The sequence below is a fragment of the Erpetoichthys calabaricus genome, chromosome 12 (genome assembly GCF_900747795.2).
Source record: "Erpetoichthys calabaricus chromosome 12, fErpCal1.3, whole genome shotgun sequence".
NCBI classification, from domain to species: domain Eukaryota; kingdom Metazoa; phylum Chordata; class Cladistia; order Polypteriformes; family Polypteridae; genus Erpetoichthys; species Erpetoichthys calabaricus.
Window position 1 is genome coordinate 27861325 of NC_041405.2, and position 20960 is coordinate 27882284.

Below are 20960 nucleotides of genomic sequence, written 5' to 3' on the forward strand. Positions count from 1 at the left end.
TCAATTTCTTTTCCGGAAGCATTGGTCTGCGTCGCTACCCGCCCTTTTCCAGTACTGTATTTTGCGATTGGAAGAATGGCGCAGCCTCTGAAAAACAACTATCTTTATTGGCTATGAATGATTGATGGGTTTTCTGACGCGGTCGCGGGTTGCGAATTGTAGTGGTGTGAATGTGTGTTGGAAAGGCGGCTGGCAAGCGGATAACCAGGCCTGAGGTGTCCTGTATTTTTATAAACATATCATTTAGTTTAGATTTAATATTATAACTATATAGTACCCCGTTTATAAGAAAAGACATGCCTAGAGGAGGTAAGTCGCATTTAAGTTAGAGCATATGAATCCATAATATGATAAAAAATATTTGGAAAAAATAACCGAAACGTTGCGGAGTAGCCGCGTAATTGTATGCACATATTAGACCTGTTGTTATGCAAGAAACTTAAGGAATTTTGGAACACTGGAGGTGTATTTTTTTAATTTTTTTTTTGGTGTGGGGGCTTGTGAAGGTTTACTGTTTACTTTGAAGTCGGTGATATTATGAAAATTATTTCAATATGCCTTTGCAAGCATGTGGTAGATGATACGTACAGATTAATGTAATTAAAGAATAACTTCACATTTTCCAACGGGATATTCGAATTTTGACTAGCGGACTATATTTTCCCGCTACGTATGTCTGAAGTGTAAATGTAATCGCCACGATCTGCGGCTGCTTGCCTAACTTAGTTGAATCAATATGTTGACTAATTGTATTTGCACACCCGTTACATACTTGATATGTATATATAACGTTAATGTAATTTTGATCAGGTTTGATCAGTTAGACACATTTGAGGCTTAAGTTCAAGTGTACCTCGCAGTGGACTTGCTCTGGTTCCAGAGTTGTATTCGTTACTGGAATGGGTTTTGACTACCAATATTTATGGTTGAGCGTAGTTGTTTTCAGATATTGTTTTACTGGATGAATTTATTTACAGCAGATTACAATGAATGTAAACTTCCAAGCGTAACTCGCTTAAAGCGTTTTCCTTTTTTGTTTTGTCTTTACCTAATTTTTCACTTTAAGTGTAGGTCGCTTCTCATCATTAAACAATTGGATTAATGAAAAACTAAACTATTTCTAAAGTAATACGTGTTGTAAATTTTGCGTTTTAGGAGTCCCCTCTTTTATGACTTATTTTTATTGGCATATCTTTCTACGAGTAGTGTTCTTCACTTTTAATACGGAACGTTTTTCTATTCTTTATCGTTTTTTTGTTTTTTTTTTTAACTTATGCATATGAAATGTTGGCAATCCTCCGAACTAAATGTTGTAGTTATCGCTGAGCAAATGCATATAATTGCCGAAAAGATTGCGTTTGTGGCAGTTGCGCCACTGAAAGGTCGACAAGTAACTGGCGAACAGTCCACGGCTTGTACCGCTTTGGTAGCGCAGCTTCCGCTTCGCCAGCATCCACAACCCTTCTATAGTCTCCGTATGAATTTCCTCGTGTACTGGATCTACAAACTTTTCGGCATGAACAATGACAGCATGTTGGTAAATGCCGTTATTCATCAGCCCAACATTCTGATACCCTCTCCATGCGTTGGTAACGACTGTTGTCCCCGGTAAAACATGAGCACTGATGATGCGTTCCAATGTTGGAGCATCACGTCTCTGCACGACCTCCAGCCAACAACGACCGCTACCCCGGTCGTTAATAACTAACCTTATTGCCCCCGCTCCTAAATATTGTCCACTCAATAGGAAAACAGTTGTTAAATAATTTGGGACCGGTATTCGGAGGATTGCCGAAATGTTTATCGCACCATTAAATTGTTTTAAAGTGTTTTTTATTTTGTTTTCGTTTTGTTAGTAAAAAGTTTTACCTTTTTTTTCAACTATTAGTGGACAAAAATGAAACAACCAGCTGGACTGTCTGTTTTTCTCCCCCTATCTAAAGCTCATCGCGTGATAAGCTATCACAATATGTCATTTGGTCTTGTGTTTATTTCTTATTTACTAAAGCTTGTTTTATTGTCTTGTAAAGCAAAATGTCAGTATTTATGTTCTGGCAGTTTTTGACTGAATCTCAAAACAATGTTGTAGGAAGTTTTAGCAATACTGAAGATAAGATATTTACGTGGTATTGTATAAAGGAAATCCGATAAAGTGAATTCTGAAGCAAAACAGAATTAAATAGGAACAATTTGTCTCGATTCAGCATTTCTATACAATATATGCAGACTTACCATACTGAGAGTTTCATCCCCTTTGCATAATAACCTTTAAAGTTTTTTTTTTTTGTTTTTTTTGTCTTTGCTGTTTGATTCTTCATTTTGTCTGCATAGTAAATAAAAAAGTGTATGTGAAATTAGGCTTTTGCAATTGTTTGTTTATTTGCTTAGGTGATGTACTAAGTAGACCTCCATTCTTTAGATGTACTACTATGGTTGTTCCTTGGAGTGCCCTCAAGAAACACAAACCACATAGCATGTGTAATTTAAAGGGATCGAAGAGTATTAAAACAAAATTTTAGCATGACTATTTTGAGAAACATGGCCTCTTCTGCATTGTGTGATTACTTGCATATTATAGACGTCGAGTTTGATCAGATCTTTATGATAATAAGTCAATGGGATCTTGAGTCCATTTGTTAAAATGTATTGGTTTTTATTTTATGTGCAACATAGCATTAAACAAAAGAATTCTGATAAAGGAGGAGACCATTCCGTCCCTCAGGCTTACTTATTTAGCTAATGGCTAAGCTGTCCCAATATCTCATCCTGATTCGTCTTAAAGGATGTTATGGTTTCTGCTTCAGCTACATATCTTGGTGGTTTCTTCCAGATTCCCACAACGCTTTGTCTAAAGATGTGCTTTCTGGCATTAAGTCCTTGATGCACTGCCCAGTAATTTCCTCTTGAGTCCTCAAGTATTACATTCATCATTAAGTTGAAAGGAATTCCTCTGGATCTATTTTATCAATGCCTTTAAGGACTTTGAAGATCTAGATTAGGTCCCCACACAGTCTACTTTGCTCAAGACTAAACTATCTTGAATCTCGATGTCTGTTCAAGTACAACATGTTCTTAAGTGCTGGTGTTGCCCAGGTTGCCATCCTGTGCACAGCTTCAAGTGCTGTGATGTCTTTCTTGTAACGTTGTGACCAGAACTGCACGCAATATGACACAAGGTTTGTCTTTTGCATTATAAGTCTAAGCATAACCTCCCTCAATTTATATTCAATATTTTTATGATATAACATTTTATTTTCCCTTTTAATAGATTCTGTGTATTGCTTAGATGATGAAAATGATTTGTTAACATACACCCATAAATCCTTTTCAGAGGCTCCTACCTTTTAGGACAGTGTCTCCTGTCTTGTATTTAGAATTGAAATTCCCTTTCCCCGTGTGTAGCATTAAACAGCTTTTACAATTGTTTACCCAGTTTTGAAGCTTGTCCAAGTGTTTTTGAATAGCTTTTGCTGCCTCATCAGTTTCTTCCATTCCTCCAATTTTAGCATCCTCTGCAAATTTCCAAGTTTACTAACAATACCAAAATGTGTATAATTAATATAAATGAGAAAAAACTGACTTGGGACAGAACCTCAAAGTGACTCCACTCCACCTTACTCCACATGGAGCATTCTCCTCTTAAGTGTAATCTTCAGTACCTCTTCCACAGTTTCTAGTCCAATTTATTTGATTGAAGTGATATGTCTTAATACTTTAGTTAAAAAACAGTGTAGATCTGAGTGTGCTGTCCCCCTTTTGAGTCTTGTTTCATCATTACAGCATAGGGCTTGGCATATAGACTGCAGTGGCATGCCATGCTCTAATTAAAATGTATTCTCAAATATTTATGGTAATTTTGTCAGTCTGGAAATGTCTACAGGTAGTAGTTCTAAAATCTTAAACCTCCATTACGCTACAGTTGGAAGAAGACTAGTGATCTTCAGGCCTGTAGTTATTTTGGCAAAAGCTAATGGTCCTGAATTCACCGTCAGAAAAGGCATTGTGCTTAAATTAGGGATGAGTTCAAAGTTGTTTTTCGATATCAGTTTACGTAGTCTGCTCTGATAAAAAGTCAACCCCCCAGGTTTTGTTTGCCGGATATACAATTTAAAGAGATTATTTTCATGGGAATTGTTACATATGCATTATTTTCACTTTTACTTTAAAACTTCAGTAAAAACAATATTTGGAACTAAATTTTCTTCAAGATTGGTTTGAATTTTGATTCTGTTTTTGGACTTGCATCATGACAATGCAACATATAACTGCCTGTGAGTGAATATCGTTTTTCTCTCTAGTAATTAAAACTTTTTCGAATGTTTGTCCATGCTCTTTCTTCTTCGCTTTGTCGTTGACGTGTCATCTAGATCTAAGAGTTGAGAGCACAGGAACTGTGTCTGACAAAAGCATTCACACGACTGAGGTTAGATGACCGTGGTTTTGTTTGAAAATAGTTGTAAGTAGGGCGTGACTTGAAAGAATCTCATGTTAAAAGTCTCTGTCTCACGGGACTTCATACCACGCTAATGTTTTTGGAATCTTTTAATTCTCGCTGGCAACACGAATTAGATGATCTACAAGTCTTAAAGTTTAAATCCAAACAATATATTCAATCTCTTTTTGCTGTTTCGTTATTTCACAGAGTAATAATTTCCATTTGTTTGAGCCAATGCAATCTTTACTATCCTTTTTTTTTTTTTTTTTTTTTTTTTTTCTGAGACTTTCAAATTTTCATACTTCCATTATCTCTGACTTGCTCTGCATGTGTACTGCGCCAACATTTTAGAATTCTTTACGACATTCTACTTTGTCATCTACTCTTTGTCCTTTATTTCCAGCCCCAGGCATGGTTAAATCTCTTTCTCGCGGGATGTATAAGTGTCTCTCCGAGAAAATCGCATCTCGTCTCCTTCCAAGATTTTTTTTTTTTTTTTTTTTTTTATATTAGAGAGATATGTGTTTAGCTATAGACTTAGAGAATCAAGGGTTGGCATTTTGTCCTGGAGGGCTGCAGTGGCTGCAAATTTTTATTCTAACTCAATTGCTTATTTTGAAACCAATCCTTGCCAATCTCAGACCTTTTTAATATTATGGCTCGTTAGTCTGCAATATAATCATCTTATATCGTAGATTTTTTTTCCTTTCCAAGAATATCATCCAAATGATTTAAAACCTAAATTGGATAATTTTCAGTCTGTCCCATTTTTCTATTAAGTGTTTTATTAAACCAAGTAGTGCATGATGAATCCACATAGGTGTAAGTGGAAACAAGTTAGATGGAGAATTTCTGGCTCCTTTGTTGTTTGCCTCTTATTGCTAATAAGGAGCCATTAAAACAGTGTATGCAGCTGAATAAGACTGGAATAAGCAATTAAGGTTGGGGAATCGTAACAAGCAAGACCACTAAAATGAAGCATGAAAATGTGACTTAAGCAATAAGTGCTTCCTCAGCAATGATTGACTTCTCATTAAGGTCCTAGGTTGGAACAAAAACCTGCAGTCCTCCAGGACCAACATTGCCCACCCCTGTTCTAAATCCCCATCGTCATTTTGTGACATAAAGGAAGCATTGCTTACCAGGCTTTCCTTATTACCAGCTACTTTTTCTGGAATTCCTATTCTGAATTGTGATTACGGTACTTGTATTTCCCCTGTGTAGGGCATTCTCCAGGTACATCCTCACTAGATGCCCAAACTCTCTCACTCTATTTTGCTTCTCAACCTGTTTTTAGGAGTGAGCTTCACAAATGTAGATTATCCTTTTGTTGTTTGTAAATGCAATTTTTTAATTTCTGTCAATTCTGGTAATTATTAGCCAGGGATGACCTGAAACTGAGTGCTTTATAAAGCTTACATAACTGCAGCTGCTTCATCAATTTATAATTAGTCTTGGAGTGTACCAGTATTTATTTGTGAATGGCACCTTGAAGTATACAGTGGTGTGAAAAACTATTTGCCCCCTTCCTGATTTCTTATTCTTTTGCATGTTTGTCACACAAAATGTTTCTGATCATCAAACACATTTAACCATTAGTCAAATATAACACAAGTAAACACAAAATGCAGTTTGTAAATGGTGGTTTTTATTATTTAGGGAGAAAAAAAAATCCAAACCTGCATGGCCCTGTGTGAAAAAGTAATTGCCCCCTGAACCTAATAACTGGTTGGGCCACCCTTAGCAGCAATAACTGCAATCAAGCGTTTGCGATAACTTGCAATGAGTCTATTACAGCGCTCTGGAGGAATTTTGGCCCACTCATCTTTGCAAAATTGTTGTAATTCAGCTTTATTTGAGGGTTTTCTAGCATGAACCGCCTTTTTAAGGTCATGCCATAGCATCTCAATTGGATTCAGGTCAGGACTTTGACTAGGCCACTCCAAAGTCTTCATTTTGTTTTTCTTCAGCCATTCAGAGGTGGATTTGCTGGTGTGTTTTGGGTCATTGTCCTGTTGCAGCACCCAAGATCGCTTCAGCTTGAGTTGACGAACAGATGGCCGGACATTCTCCTTCAGGATTTTTTGGTAGACAGTAGAATTCATGGTTCCATCTATCACAGCAAGCCTTCCAGGTCCTGAAGCAGCAAAACAACCCCAGACCATCACACTACCACCACCATATTTTACTGTTGGTATGATGTTCTTTTTCTGAAATGCTGTGTTCCTTTTACGCCAGATGTAACAGGACATTTGCCTTCCAAAAAGTTCAAGTTTTGACTCATCAGTTCACAAGGTATTTTCCCAAAAGTCTTGGCAATCATTGAGATGTTTCTTAGCAAAATTGAGACGAGCCCTAATGTTCTTTTTGCTTAACAGTGGTTTGCGTCTTGGAAATCTGCCATGCAGGCCGTTTTTGCCCAGTCTCTTTCTTATGGTGGAGTCGTGAACACTGACCTTAATTGAGGCAAGTGAGGCCTGCAGTTCTTTAGACGTTGTCCTGGGGTCTTTTGTGACCTCTCGGATGAGTCGTCTCTGCGCTCTTGGGGTAATTTTGGTCGGCCGGCCACTCCTGGGAAGGTTCACCACTGTTCCATGTTTTTGCCATTTGTGGATAATGGCTCTCACTGTGGTTCGCTGGAGTCCCAAAGCTTTAGAAATGGCTTTATAACCTTTACCAGACTGATAGATCTCAATTACTTCTGTTCTCATTTGTTCCTGAATTTCTTTGGATCTTGGCATGATGTCTAGCTTTTGAGGTGCTTTTGGTCTACTTCTCTGTGTCAGGCAGCTCCTATTTAAGTGATTTCTTGATTGAAACAGGTGTGGCAGTAATCAGGCCTGGGGATGGCTACGGAAATTGAACTCAGGTATGATACACCACAGTTAGGTTATTTTTTAACAAGGGGGGCAATTAATTTTTCACACAGGGCCATTGTTTGGATTTTTTTTCTCCCTAAATAATAAAAACCATCATTTAAAAACTGCATTTTGTGTTTACTTGTGTTATATTTGACTAATGGTTAAATGTGTTTGATGATCAGAAACATTTTGTGTGACAAACATGCAAAAGAATAAGAAATCAGGAAGGGGGCAAATAGTTTTTCACACCACTGTATAAACCCCTTTTTGGGGTACCGTTGTGTGAATTGCCTAAAGTGAGTAATATACTTTTTTTTACAGTAAGAAGATCCATTAGCGTAGAGCTCAAGTACAGTGAGCTTTCTGTTGAGCAAAAGGTTTCCTCACTGTCAGAAGCCACAGCAGTTACTTGAGCCGACAGAGTTCTCCTTTGGGCCAGCTGGCTAAGATTGTTGCTTTTTGCACTCTTGCAGGCTGATGACCTGAGTTTGTATTACCAAATTGCTATGGAGACATTTTGTGATGAGAGTGCCACGCCTGCAAGATTGTTACACTGATACCATCATCCACTAAAATGAAGTGGCATGAGAAGTATCCCTGAATAGATTTCTAGGTTCTATGGCTGGTATAGCAGGAATGAAGTGGAACAAATGTGCTGTTTGGATGAAGACACCAGTCTAGTCAAAAAAAGCAATTACTCATTTAAACCAGAAGAGTTCTACAAGTAGTTTGGATCAGCTGGCTAAGACATATGCTTTCAGGACAGCCTAAGTTATGGACATTAATATTTGTTCATCTTGCTTTAGGTAAGAAAGGATATAAAGGCCGGGGGAAGCAGTTTACTAATCCAGAAGAGATTGACCGACAAATGAAAGCAGAACGAGAGAAGGTAAGTATGTTTCTAAAGATAATTAAAAAGCGCACCATTTGCTTATGTCTACCAGCAATAAAAATTGTACATCATGGTTTTTATGAGAGAAAGTCATTAGTAGTCACAGTGCTTTTGTAGTCATAATTTTGTGCATTTTGTTTTTTAGGAGGAAAATGGTGGTGCTGCTCCAGAAAGTGAATCTGACTCTGAAGATGAAAGCAGTGAGGAAGAGTGTGATGTGAGTATTAAATAAAGGCAGCAAAGTGTAATTCGTTTAAAATAACTGCTATATAGTGTTAATTAATATTCTTATGTGGGATCTTTTGAGAGTCTGTACTTTTCAGTTCTATAATATACATTAGTAATGTGTGGAATCTTTTGTTGTGAGTCTTCACTTTTCGGTTCTACAATATAAATTGTCTATACCATCAGTCTACTCAGTCAACATTCTTCTTCATAAAAGTGTATTTTGTCAGATTAATCTTGCCCATTTTTGTACCTTTAATATGCTCTCCTCATTTTATATTTTCTCCCTTGTTTCAGCCAAAGCAAAATACACACTAAAACCTTTTGCAGTCTAAACAACAGAAAACCCCATATTGCTTTATGAAATTATGCTTTAGGTACTCAGTGTTCAATAATAGATTTTTTGAGACAATAAGAACCCCCATGAAAAATCATCCTTCTTGCATATCTTAAAAAATAAATCTTACTTTTGATTAGGTTGGTATTGTTAGTGGTTTTGACACGTATGGGGGAGGGGGGGTCGGGAGGTAAACAGTGTATTAAGGAATAGTATTAGTGATGGAGATGCCAGGAGAAAGGCAGAGAGGGATACCAAAACTGGATGCAAGGGTATGCAGGAGACAGGGTAAAATAATACACAGTCTGGAACTGTCATGGATGTATCTATGGAAAATGACAGGGAGAAAAATAATAGAATTAGATAATTTATTGAAGTTTTTAACTAACACAACAAAGGTTTACTGTAGGTAGAATTTTGGTGTGATGTTGTCATGGGAACCATTCCTGGACAGAGCTACATCTTCCATTATTTACTTACAATAAAGATTGATCAGTGTTGAGAAGGAACTTTTACTTTATTGTCACAGTTGTACAACCATGCCTTCCAATGAAGTAGGCTGGCACTATAGGTTAAATTCCCAACAAATGGTAATGTTTAGCTCCCAGCTCTGAAAGATATTATACATTTTGTACCATCTGCTGTTCTCTTGGACTAACAACACCTATGAAAAATATTTGGACTTCAGTCTTTTGAGTGTGTGTTTTCAAATCCCTCTACCTACACTGTGTGACCATGAGCAAGTCAATTCCCTTGCCTGTGCTCCACTTGGAACAACAAAAAGAAATGTGTCCCAATTGTATCTCAAATGTTGTAAGTCTTCATGGATAAAGATGTTGGCCAAATAAGAAATTGTAATAATTTGGAGCAAGTTTTATGCCTTTTCAAAGTTATTCAGCTTCCTTTCAGTGCTCCTGGCAGCTGAACTTACTATGAAGGTAGTGTTAATTGTCCAAGTCAAGAAGGTGCAGTAGCGTCTTTACTTTTGTCAGCGGCTGAAGAAGGTAGGCCTACCTCCCCCTTTTCTCACCACATTCTACAGTGACATCATTGAGAGTTCTGACTAGCTGCATCATTGTGTGGTTGGAAAACTGCACTGTCTGTCCATCCATAAGGTCTTGCAATGGATAGTGCACACAACAGAAATGATCATTGGGACCTCTCTGCCCTCCATTAAAACATCTTTATAAAGCAATGCATTATGAAGGGCCGCTTTCACCTCTCCCACTCTTTGTCCTACTTTCGCCTGGCAGAAAGTACTGTGGCATCCAAATTTGTTCTAGAACAGCCTCCACCCCTTTGGCAGTCAAACTTTGTGCTGCCTCTATGCCCTCATCTGCTTGTAGTAGCTTATTTATATGCAGTACATTTGTTACAGTTGTTACTACTGTTGATTTTTTTTATTAGTTATTATGTACATTTCAAATTATTACTATTTATTTACTTCCAATTTATCTGTCTATTTATATTGTAGTATGGTTCTTTACCTGTCTCGCACTTGTCCTGTTTTTATGTATATGTTGCACCAAAGTCGTAGGGATTATTTTGTGCTGCTGTATTCTGTATGGAGCAAAGCCACTTGACTTAAAAGCTTTGGTAGCAGAATAGGCTAACTAATGATGTAAAATAAATGATGGTTAAACTGCTTTTTTTCCCCAAAATTTTATAATTATCAATAGAATTATGTTCAGATGTACATGGTTACGTTTCCATGCAGTTTTTTGACTGCTATATATTCACAATAAGCTGCTGTTCGGTTTAAATATAAATGCAGCAGAACTGAAATTGCTGCTATAAAGTGCCATTACCTTATTGTAAAACAATTTGATTAAACTCACAGCTTCTGTTAAGTTTCTGAAGGATGTATGATAGCTACTGTGATTGCTAGAAGTTGTGCATTCAACAGAATTACCCTACAATAACATGGTCACTTTTACAAACTTTTACAAATGGGGTAGCAGCAGTGATGTGACCACTGTGAGAAGGAAAATCAGGAGTATTTCTCATGAATCACTTTCATACATGTAGTCTATCCCAGGCATTTATTGGAAAAGTTCAGAGTTGAGTGCAAAGCTGTATCAAGAATGCCTGGGCGAGACATAGTCATTTCAGGGAATTTCTGTTTTGGCATACATATGAGTAAAGTCGGAGAGCTGCCAGGTAAAGAAGCAAAGAGTAATGGCATCATGGCTCATTTGTGATGTTCCAAATTGTAGTCTGTCTTGTTTATTTAGCAATTCTTGCTTGCTTTCTTAGATTAGCTCTTGAAAAGTGGAGTAAGCCAAGGAGAAAAAGTTAGCTTCACTTGCCACTTGATGCTATTCAATGCCTCCTTCACATGCAGTATTCCAAAAGTGAAAGGAATGATACAGTGCGCCGGCTGAGGGTCTGGTTAGAGCTTGGTGTATGATGTTCATTGCAAATATAATGAAAAAGCATTCTACTGCAGATTTCTTTAAATGGACATAGAATAACCTGTCTTTCTATCCTTGCTGCTATGCATTCATTCTGTTATGTTCAATTTCCATTAAACACTGATGATTGATAAAGAGATATATATCAAGATATACAATTAACTGCATTATAAAAAAAATAGCAAACATTACACTTGACTATTTCTGCTCAGTCTTTTAGTTTCTTTTCAGAGATTTTTGGACCTGCAGTTGATTTTCACAGACATGTAGCACATGTTTAAGGATCATCAGCCTACTTCCTGGGAGAAGAGATTAACATAAGTGCTCTTAGCCTGGAAAATTGCTGTATCACTCTGCTATGTGTGAACAAGCAAATACCTAAGTTGGGCACTGCATCAGAAATCAAACACAAGGCCATGTAGGGTAAAGTTTTTAAGATTTGGAAAATAGGATTCACTGGAAAAAAGATGAGGAAATTTAGAGTACCTAGAAAACTCATCTTAGAGACAGGCAATTTGTAATGTGCATTATAGTAGTTGGAAGCATTAGTGAAATGCAACTAATTCTAGCCAACATATATGTGCACTGTAATGATAAAGAATTCATATCAAGTGTTTGTTTTTTCTTTAGTTATCAATAAGTTTAATAAGAAACTTTTAATAGCTGGTGATTTTTAAATTTATATTAAATAAAACCATGCAGTTGAACATTCGTCTTTCAGCAATTACAACTGCTGAGGCATTGTTGATAATGTGGTAATTTCTTAAATTCATATATTAATTCTTTCAATTATTGTATTTTTTTTAAATTTCCTTCTCTTTAGAGAAAGAAGAAGGGAGTGGAAGGTTTAATTGAGATTGAGAATCCAAACAGAGCATCTCAGAAGAGCAAGAAAGTAGCTGAAGTGGATTTAAGTGCACCCCGTGAACTCTCGCGTCGAGAGAGGTAATAAAACTGACAATATTAGTTTTCCAAGTCTCCCAATGTTCCGTGTACTGTGTAGGTCTTTTTACATTTGTTGAAATTGGTTCTTAGTAACACCCCCCCATTTTTTTTTTTTTTTAAGAGAAGTGATTGACCATTTTTATTTGGGACATTCTTTACACAGTTTAGTCCTAGTCATCTTACATCTGAACCTTTAGCCGTAATATTACAGCATTTATCAAATATGCTTAATCCAGTTTCTGTAGCCTATTATGCTATCATATGGCAAAAGTCAGTAAGCAATCCTAAAAGAAGCCTCAGCTCATCATTATAATAAATTTGCTTAGAAGGTAATTTCAAATTCCTATCACGTAGAAATTGTTCAAGTATAATTATATAAAAATGTGCTTCGCTGTCTCCATTCTCAATGGATTAGTGAAATTATGCAAGCCTGGTGATGGCTATTCAAACTGTAATCAGAATTCTGTAAAGAATTAATCCTAAAGAATTTTAAGTAATATAGCTAGTTGCAAAGCCTTTTTTGTTGATATCGTAAAGTTATATTACAAGCCCAAATTTCATAAATATTCTTTAATAGATTATTGTGTCTGTGTGAAATATACAGTACAATAGCTACAAGTTTATTGTGGCTTAAAGTCACTGGGCAGCACTGGTATGGAAATTCCGTTACCTGTTAAACATGAACTTTGCTTCAGTGAAAAGCAAATTCTTGTCTTCGTATCCATCCATTCATTTACTGAAAGCATGGGTAGGATGGTAGTGAAGGTAAAGGATGAACAAATTAAAAGCAAATAAACATAAATGCCAATTTGTCGTAAATATTGGTGTGGTAGGGGCAAACATTATAGGCTAAACATAACTAATAATCCAACAACTGCAGTGTTCCTTATATTGTCATAGCACAGGAGACACAAACGTGGCAATATGTAATTAAATGGTCTACACAGCAACAGGACTACAACTCTAGACTTCAAGTGTATTGTTAAAGGTTGATTTAATTAAAAGTTACAACTCCTCCTGAAACGGGCTTACATTAAGACTTGTGCTTAACACTAGAATTACCAGAGCCTACGAAAAAACTCGTAAATCCGTCCCACCTTAAATCGCGTCTTAAATCCGTTTGCACATCTCCGCCAGAGTCTTTTGTCATCTAAATGTGCTGATAAACAAAAGCTACTAGCAGCCAGCTATTCCATCCCCCCACCGACTTAGAATGAACTTCTCCTAGCTCATGCCTTGCCTTGATTTGATTATTTGGGATTGAAGTGGAGTTTTAGAGTGGAAATAATTCGAGCGTTATTTGGAATACACGCATTTCATGTGTGTTCCGTTTCTACAGTATAGAAGTCTGTGCAAACACATTTTTAAAACAGAAACGTTTTTCATATTCTAATAGTAAATGACAAAATGTAGGCATAAACTATGTAACGTATGAAGCCTGAAGTCCATATATCAAAGAAACACTTTCACAAAAGGTACAAATAAGAGAACACGTGCGCTTTTATTCAAAAATATAACTGCACAAAAAAAAAAAAAGCCACGTTAGCATGCCACATTGACACTCTTGCTGCATCCGCCGCGGTGGCGTAATGGTATCAGTTCCTGACTGGGAATCAGAGGGTGGTGAGTTCGATCCCGCACGGCTCCACTTCGAGAAATGAACTGCTCTTATTCTTACAATTTTAGAATAACAACATAAATTTGATTTCAGTCTGTAACAGCCGGTGTAACTTATGATACTGGTAAAGGTTAGCTTTTTTTTTTTTTTTTAAATTCACTTTTCATTCTAGCAGTCGATGCATACTAACGCCCCCCTCCTCCCCCCCCCCAAAGGGTTCTGACACACAAACGCTGGCGAAGCTGCCTTCTTCGTATCTCACCGTCACTTGATTTTCTTTTTATTCAGTGTTATTGAGTGTTCCTGCCAGTCCCCACATGTTGCTGTATGCTGTTTCTTTTGTACTCCAGGACATGCAGAGGAGAGAATGATTTCACATTATTTATGCTGTTTTCACATAAAGACGCGCTATAGCTCTGCAGTATACTCGTGACTGCATTCTCGTACCAATGCACTTTTTCCATCACCTTTTCCTGTAAGAAGCAATGTACTCACTTCTCTCTATGCTGTGGTTTCTATTACACACCTGAAAGAGACAATATATATGAAAACTTCATCGCACTAATGCAATATTGTTTGAAAACGAACAGCGTCAGATCAGGTGTGAAAATTTTATGTGAAAACAGCATAAATAATGTGAAATCATTCTCTCCTCTGCATGTCCTGGAGTACAAAAGAAACAGCATACAGCAACATGTGGGGACTGGCAGGAACACTCAATAACACTGAATAAAAAGAAAATCAAGTGACGGTGAGATACGAAGAAGGCAGCTTCGCCAGCGTTTATGTGTCAGAACCCTTTGGGGGGAGGGGGGGGGGGGCGTTAGTATGCATCGAACCTGTACCAGTATCATAAGTTACACCGGCTGTTACAAACTGAAATCAAATTTATGTTGTTATTCTAAAATTGTAAGAATAAGAGCAGTTCATTTCTCGAAGTGGAGCCGTGCGGGATCGAACTCACCACCCTCTGATTCCCAGTCAGGAACTGATACCATTACGCCACCGCGGCGGATGCAGCAAGAGTGTCAATGTGGCATGCTAACGCGGCTTTTTTTTTTTTTTTTTGTGCAGTTATATTTTTGAATAAAAGCGCACGTGTTCTCTTCTTTGTACCTTTTGTGAAAGTGTTTCTTTGATATATGGACTTCAGGCTTCATACGTTATATAGTTTATGCCTACATTTTGTCATTTACTATTAGAATATGAAAAACGTTTCTGTTTTAAAAATGTGTTTGCACAGACTACTATACTGTAGAAACGGAACACACATGAAATGCGTGTATTCCAAATAACGCTCGAATTATTTCCACTCTAAAACTCCACTTCAATCCCAAATAATCAAATCAAGGCAAGGCATGAGCTAGGAGAAGTTCATTCTAAGTCGGTGGGGGGATGGAATAGCTGGCTGCTAGTAGCTTTTGTTTATCAGCACATTTAGATGACAAAAGACTCTGGCAGAGACATGCAAACGGATTTAAGACGCGATTTAAGGTGGGACGGATTTACGAGTTTTTTCGTAGGCTCTGGTAATTCTAGTGTTAAAGATCTGCTATTCTGTTGCCAACCTCCATCTGTGACTTGACTGATTGCACTCTTCACATTCATTTTTCTAACACGCTAAAGTCTGCCTGTCACTTATGGAGATATTATGTTCTTTACAAATGAAGAACTGGATACAATAAACGATTAATTGTGGTTAAATGTTAAAAAAGACATTTATACTTTTTCCTTAAATTTAGTGATTATATTAGGCCAGTGCCACTGGTCATTTTATTTCATGGACTTAAATTTCATTTTTATGTTTGAGACTACATGGTAAGATTATGTTAACATCAGTGTAATCTACCCATTAGGTTATAGGGTTAAATGGAAAGCTACACTTGTTTATATTGCGGTTAATTAGTCATTTCTTTTTCATGCATGTGATAAAGATTGAATCTTTTTAGAGAAATGCAGAATGCTAAAATGAAAGGAAGCTTTCCAATACATCCCACTTCTTACGTGTTTTCCAAAATCCACTTATGTTTTTTGAGAGGGTCTTGTCACAAGACTCCTCTCTCATGCCCACAGATTTCTACATGCAGATCTGTCGGTGATAATTCCACTCAAAGCATTTTGAGCAGACTGTTCATAGGTTATATTTATGGTTGTCCATTAGGTTTCATACGCATAATGAATTAATTTTTATTAATTTATCTGATTCATTTTTCTTTTTTTTTTTTATAAATATCAGTACATAGTTCTACTGAATTTGAATTACAGTAGACTCCCGCGAAAACTCGGTTCAGGGTTCATGGACTCGGTCGTTCGTGGATTTTTCCTTGGAACCTAACTATTAAATGTTAGCGGAAAGCGTAAATATCTTCTGCAATTTTTTATGGCTTTTTTTGTGTCAATAATGTGCTGAAGAAAGAACAGGAAACAACCGCTGAGGGAAACGTGGTTTGGGATGGTGAAAGTAGCCAATCCGAGAGTGTTATTCATTTCTCCTTGCTGCTGATTGACTGTTGCCCTGTGACGCGTCTCCAGGTGATTGTCCGTGTTTTCCACTGCTGAGGGAGACGCGGTTTGGAATGTTGAAAGTAGCCAATCCGAGAACGTTATTCATTTCTCCTTGCTGCTGATTGACTGCCGCCTTGTGACGTGTCTCCAGCTGAGTGTCCTTGTGTTTTCCATTTTGTTATTGTATTCATTTTGTTATTCTTAAACACACAAGATGCCGCTGAAACGCCCTGCACCTCCTAAGGCTTCTGGCACTGAGCCTAAGCGCCAGAAGAAGTTTAAAACACTACTGGATTTGCTCCAGGAACTAAAAAGTTATGCTGCAGTAGCACGCCACTATGGCATTAATGAAAGCACCGTGCGCTACATAAAGAAGAACGAGGCAGCGATCCGGAGTGCCATATCTGTAAGTTTTTGCGAGCCAAAAAGGTAACCACCGTAAGGAATAAAAATATCGTCAGGATGGAATCTGACTTGGCATTATGGATCACCGACTGCAGGAGGAACATCCCCTTGGTTGGTAACATCTGTGAGAAAGAAGGGAAATTGTACCAGCAGTTCGCTACAGGTGACAATGTAGAAGGTACCAAAGAACCACAACCAGGACCATCAACAGCACCGGAGCCTGAAGATTTTCAAGCCAGTAAGGGATGGTTTGATCGTTTTCAGAAACGATTTAATATTCAATGCATCTCTCTACATGGAGAGGCAGCGTCTGCTGACAAAGAAGCCGCAGAGAAGTACCCCAAGACATTTAGGCACATCATAGAGGAGAAGGGATACACGCCCAAACAAGTTTTTAAAATGGATGAGTCTGGCTTGTTCTGGAAGATGATGCCGTCCGGAACTTACATCATAAAGGACGAAGCCAAAGCTTCAGGGTTTAAGGCACAGAAGGACAGAGTGACACTTACTATGTGTGGCCATGCTGCTGGTTACATGATGAAACCTAGCCTCCTCTACAAATCAGCGAACCCTAGGGCCCTTAAAAACAAAAATAAAAACCTGGTGCCTGTCTTCTGGATGCACAACCTTAAAGCCTGGATTACCAAAGTCCTTGCTTCAAACTGGTTTCACCAGTGCTTCATCCCTCAAGCCAAGGAATACCTCCACGACTTAGGCATGGACTTCAAAGTGTTGCTTATTATGGATAATGCTGGCAGCCACCCTTTGGATTTGTATTATGAGGGAGTTCAGACTGAGTTCCTCCCTGCCAACACCACCTCCCTCATCCAACCTGTAATGTTTTCTAATAATCTTGTATGTTGAAGTTTTTAGTGTCACATTTCTGACAAAAGAATCCTTGAGTGATCATCTGTGGGCTTGGGACCCCTGTGCCTCTTGTTAGGTTTTTTGTTTGTTTTTTTGCAAAATGGTAGTAATTTTTGCCCAAGTTTGTTATAGGTAATTAATATATTATCCATATGTTGAACTTTTTTTCCTTCAAATTTGTGTATTCACTTTTCAGTTCACCAATTCATTTTTGCAAAGGTATCTACAATATAATGCATACTACTGAGTCCCATTATGAAATGTCATGATGAAATTCCCACAAGTTCGATCTGCCTGTGTTAAGTTTTTGACTTTCCGGCCCTCAGTGAGTTGGTGATTTGGGTTTCCATTGACTACTGTTACATTACTCTCAACGAATTGCATAGTATTACTCAGTAAAGGTTTTCTACTTGAATATTTCATTCATCGAGTTCTGATGTGTGATTTAAGTGTTCCCTTAATTTTTTGAGCAGTGTATATTAGACCAGTAATTTAGTTTGGACTACATCGTATATTTCAAGTCTAATACAAAAAAATTTGCTCGTTTAAAATTTCCTATAATTGCTACCTTTTAAATTGCTTTTCTTTAGACTTTTATACTTTTAAAAAAAAAAAAAAAGTTTTTAAACACTTTACATTTTCTGTTATCACATTAGAGAGGAGATAGAAAAGCAACAAGCCAAAGAGCGCTATATGAAATTGCATCTAGAAGGAAAGACTGAGCAGGCACGAGCAGACTTGGCCCGTCTGGCACTTGTGAAGAAACAGAGAGAGGAAGCAGCACGCAAGCGGGAAGAACTAAGAAAAGGTGAGTGGTGGTAATTCTAGACTGATGGGACCTTTGCAAGCAGTTTGTGAACTCAGGTGTTGCTAAAGTCTTTGCTAATATTCATATGTATTTATTTGTTATTTTATCTTTAGTAAAAGAAGAGGCAGAGGCAAGAGGAAAGCGTTAATTCATTGGCAAATCCAGGAGTTGGAACAATAATCTGAATGATGGCGGAGTTGAGTGGGAACTGTAGAATGGGATGTTTGACTGAATATGAAAGGACTCCCTGTTGTCTGTATGTTTTTTTTTCAGAATCCACCCCCCCCATTGTTCAGTTCCACTACTGATTTTTGTTCATTGGCAATAGTAAAATTAATAAAGTTTTACCTGTTATCTCTTAGAGGGATGGTATTTATATGTATAACACCATTCCCCATTTAAAAGGTGCATCATTTTCATAGAAAGTGAGGCGTGTCACTCTACGAAAAAACTTACTGCAAAAAGTTCATGGCATCAGCTACACTACAGTAAAGGTTTTGCATTTCTTAAAATATCTACTGTTAGGTGGGGTTTTAAATGCCATTATTAAAAAAAATAAGATGCAAGATTAATTTCCTTAGCATAAAATTTCCCCTCTGGATCTGGTGTAGCTTCTTATTAAAACATAGTTTTGTGTATATTTGTATTGTGTTCTTTATTATGTGCTTAAATTTGCCATTTAGTCTGAATAGCTAAGAAGGTGCCTAAACAAACATTCCTTAGGTTGCTGAAACAAAGTGGATCAGGCTTGTTGTTCTGTATGTTGGTGAACTTTGGTCTTTAAAAAAAAAAAACCTAGGCATTCCTTTTCTCCTTTTGATTGGAATGTGTGACCACTTTTGTTTTTACTGGAGGTCTCCATTTATGTCTGTCCTAGTAATATACATTTCTAGTGGCCCCTAATTCATTGCTGTGTGTGCTTTTCATTGCCAAAAAATGTGACAACAGGTCTGTCACATGCAGTTAATTCTGTGTTTGTTGAGATGGTTGCATATGTTCCATTTGATTTACGTTCATGGAAGGCAGTGGGTTAAAAATAGTTAATTTAGAGCAAGGGTTCCCAAACTTTTTTCAGCCGCAGACCCCTTTACCAAAAACTTTTAAAACCGTCGACCTCCTAATTACATGCAATGGTTTTTCATATCCGCACTTGCTTTGATATGTTCGATAAGACAATGAACAGACATGTTTGTGCTACATGTATTTTCATGCATTCTTACGTGTGACTCTTTTAATGACACATTTTACCTTTTCGTTCGCAAATTTGGTATGTAATGTGTTTTTTTTAAATGATTTTACTTCTTAATTAGGTACCTATTGGAATCATAGATATTTTGAAGTAACAAACAAATAGCAGTAGTAAGGGGGTCTATTTTTGCTGTCGTTGACCCCCAAATTTTTTCATTGAAACTATCGACCCCTAGAAAGTTCAAATCGACCCCAGGGGGTCAATATCGACCACTTTGGGAACCCTTGATTTAGAGCATAAAATGGTTATTGAAAAAATTAGACACATTTCCTTTTCAGACATTTTAGCCTTTAAATCACCATGGTTGCACCTGATTAACTATTGTTTTGTTTACTAACGGTGACCTAGACTTTGAAATATGTTTTATTTTTAGGTGAAGATATGTTATTTTTTTAACAGTCTGAAGAAACGTTTTGTTTTTAGAGATCACTTTCAGTGATGTGAAATTGCCATAGACTTTTTCATGCCATATTCAGGCCACAGGGTGTGATTTTTAATTGCAAGATAAGTATAAAAAGTTCATTAAAAATGTTAAATGGATTTGTTGTCCATGCATCACAATTTAGAATTTGAGGGCACTACATTTGTTCGTAATGTTACATTATGTTACATGAAGCGATCACCAGCTAGATATTTAAGCCTGGAAGACATATACTGAGTGACTGTAAGCCTTACATGATTGTGACTTGTACCTTGTTTGTTGTGAGGGAAATAACTGACAAGCCCGTTTAAACTATTAGGGAGCTGCTAAATGATGCTGTATTCTTATAATGCTGCAGTTGGGTTGTGGAACAGCCATTTTTTTTATATGATGTGTGTACACCATTGCAATGATGATTGGTTTCAGTGAATTGTTGTGGTGGTTATATTCACTTGAGAAAGCTTTAGTGTTTCTTTGAAGAGTGCATTTCAGAACTGAAGTATTTTAAGGCATTTTTGAAATCTTCTGCAATATTTTAAAGACAAGTCTCATTCTAATTTCTAGGTTCCTCTTCTAAAATAGCTATCAGTCCCCCAGGTGGCAGCACATTAAGCAGGAACAGAAGGCAGTATTTACATATTAATGCTTTGTTTCCACTTTGTAATATTTAAAAAAACAAAAACACATTTGCAGTGACTATTGCAAAGTAGATTGGTGGTAATCTGGTTCAAATATACATCTTTTCTTTATGTTGCCTGACTAATGATGCCTACCTCAGATTGTGATCACAAGCTCCATTCCTTAGTGTTAAAGCATTTTTATTTGTTCTGACATTGTACAATAAAAAAGACAATAAATTTAAAAAGTAACATAATGATATATGTCTTACTCCTGTCATTTGCTTATGGAGAAAGTTTTATTGCTGTCCAGAAATAAGACTTGTTTGCTGTGTTTCTCCTTGAATACAGTATATTCACC

At 37.1% G+C, this 20960-nt stretch overlaps 1 protein-coding gene across 1 annotated transcript; it reads left to right on the forward strand.

Annotated features, from left to right (window-relative positions):
• Positions 1 to 138: 138 nt before the first annotated feature.
• pdap1a (pdgfa associated protein 1a) lies at positions 139 to 20663 on the forward strand. Its single transcript, XM_028815271.2, has 6 exons — positions 139 to 309; positions 8103 to 8185; positions 8334 to 8405; positions 11988 to 12109; positions 18161 to 18312; positions 18426 to 20663. The coding sequence occupies exons 1-6, from the start codon at positions 297 to 299 to the stop codon at positions 18458 to 18460; spliced, it is 477 nt and encodes a 158-aa protein (XP_028671104.1). The 5' UTR covers positions 139 to 296; the 3' UTR covers positions 18461 to 20663.
• The last annotated feature ends 297 nt before the right edge of the window (positions 20664 to 20960 follow it).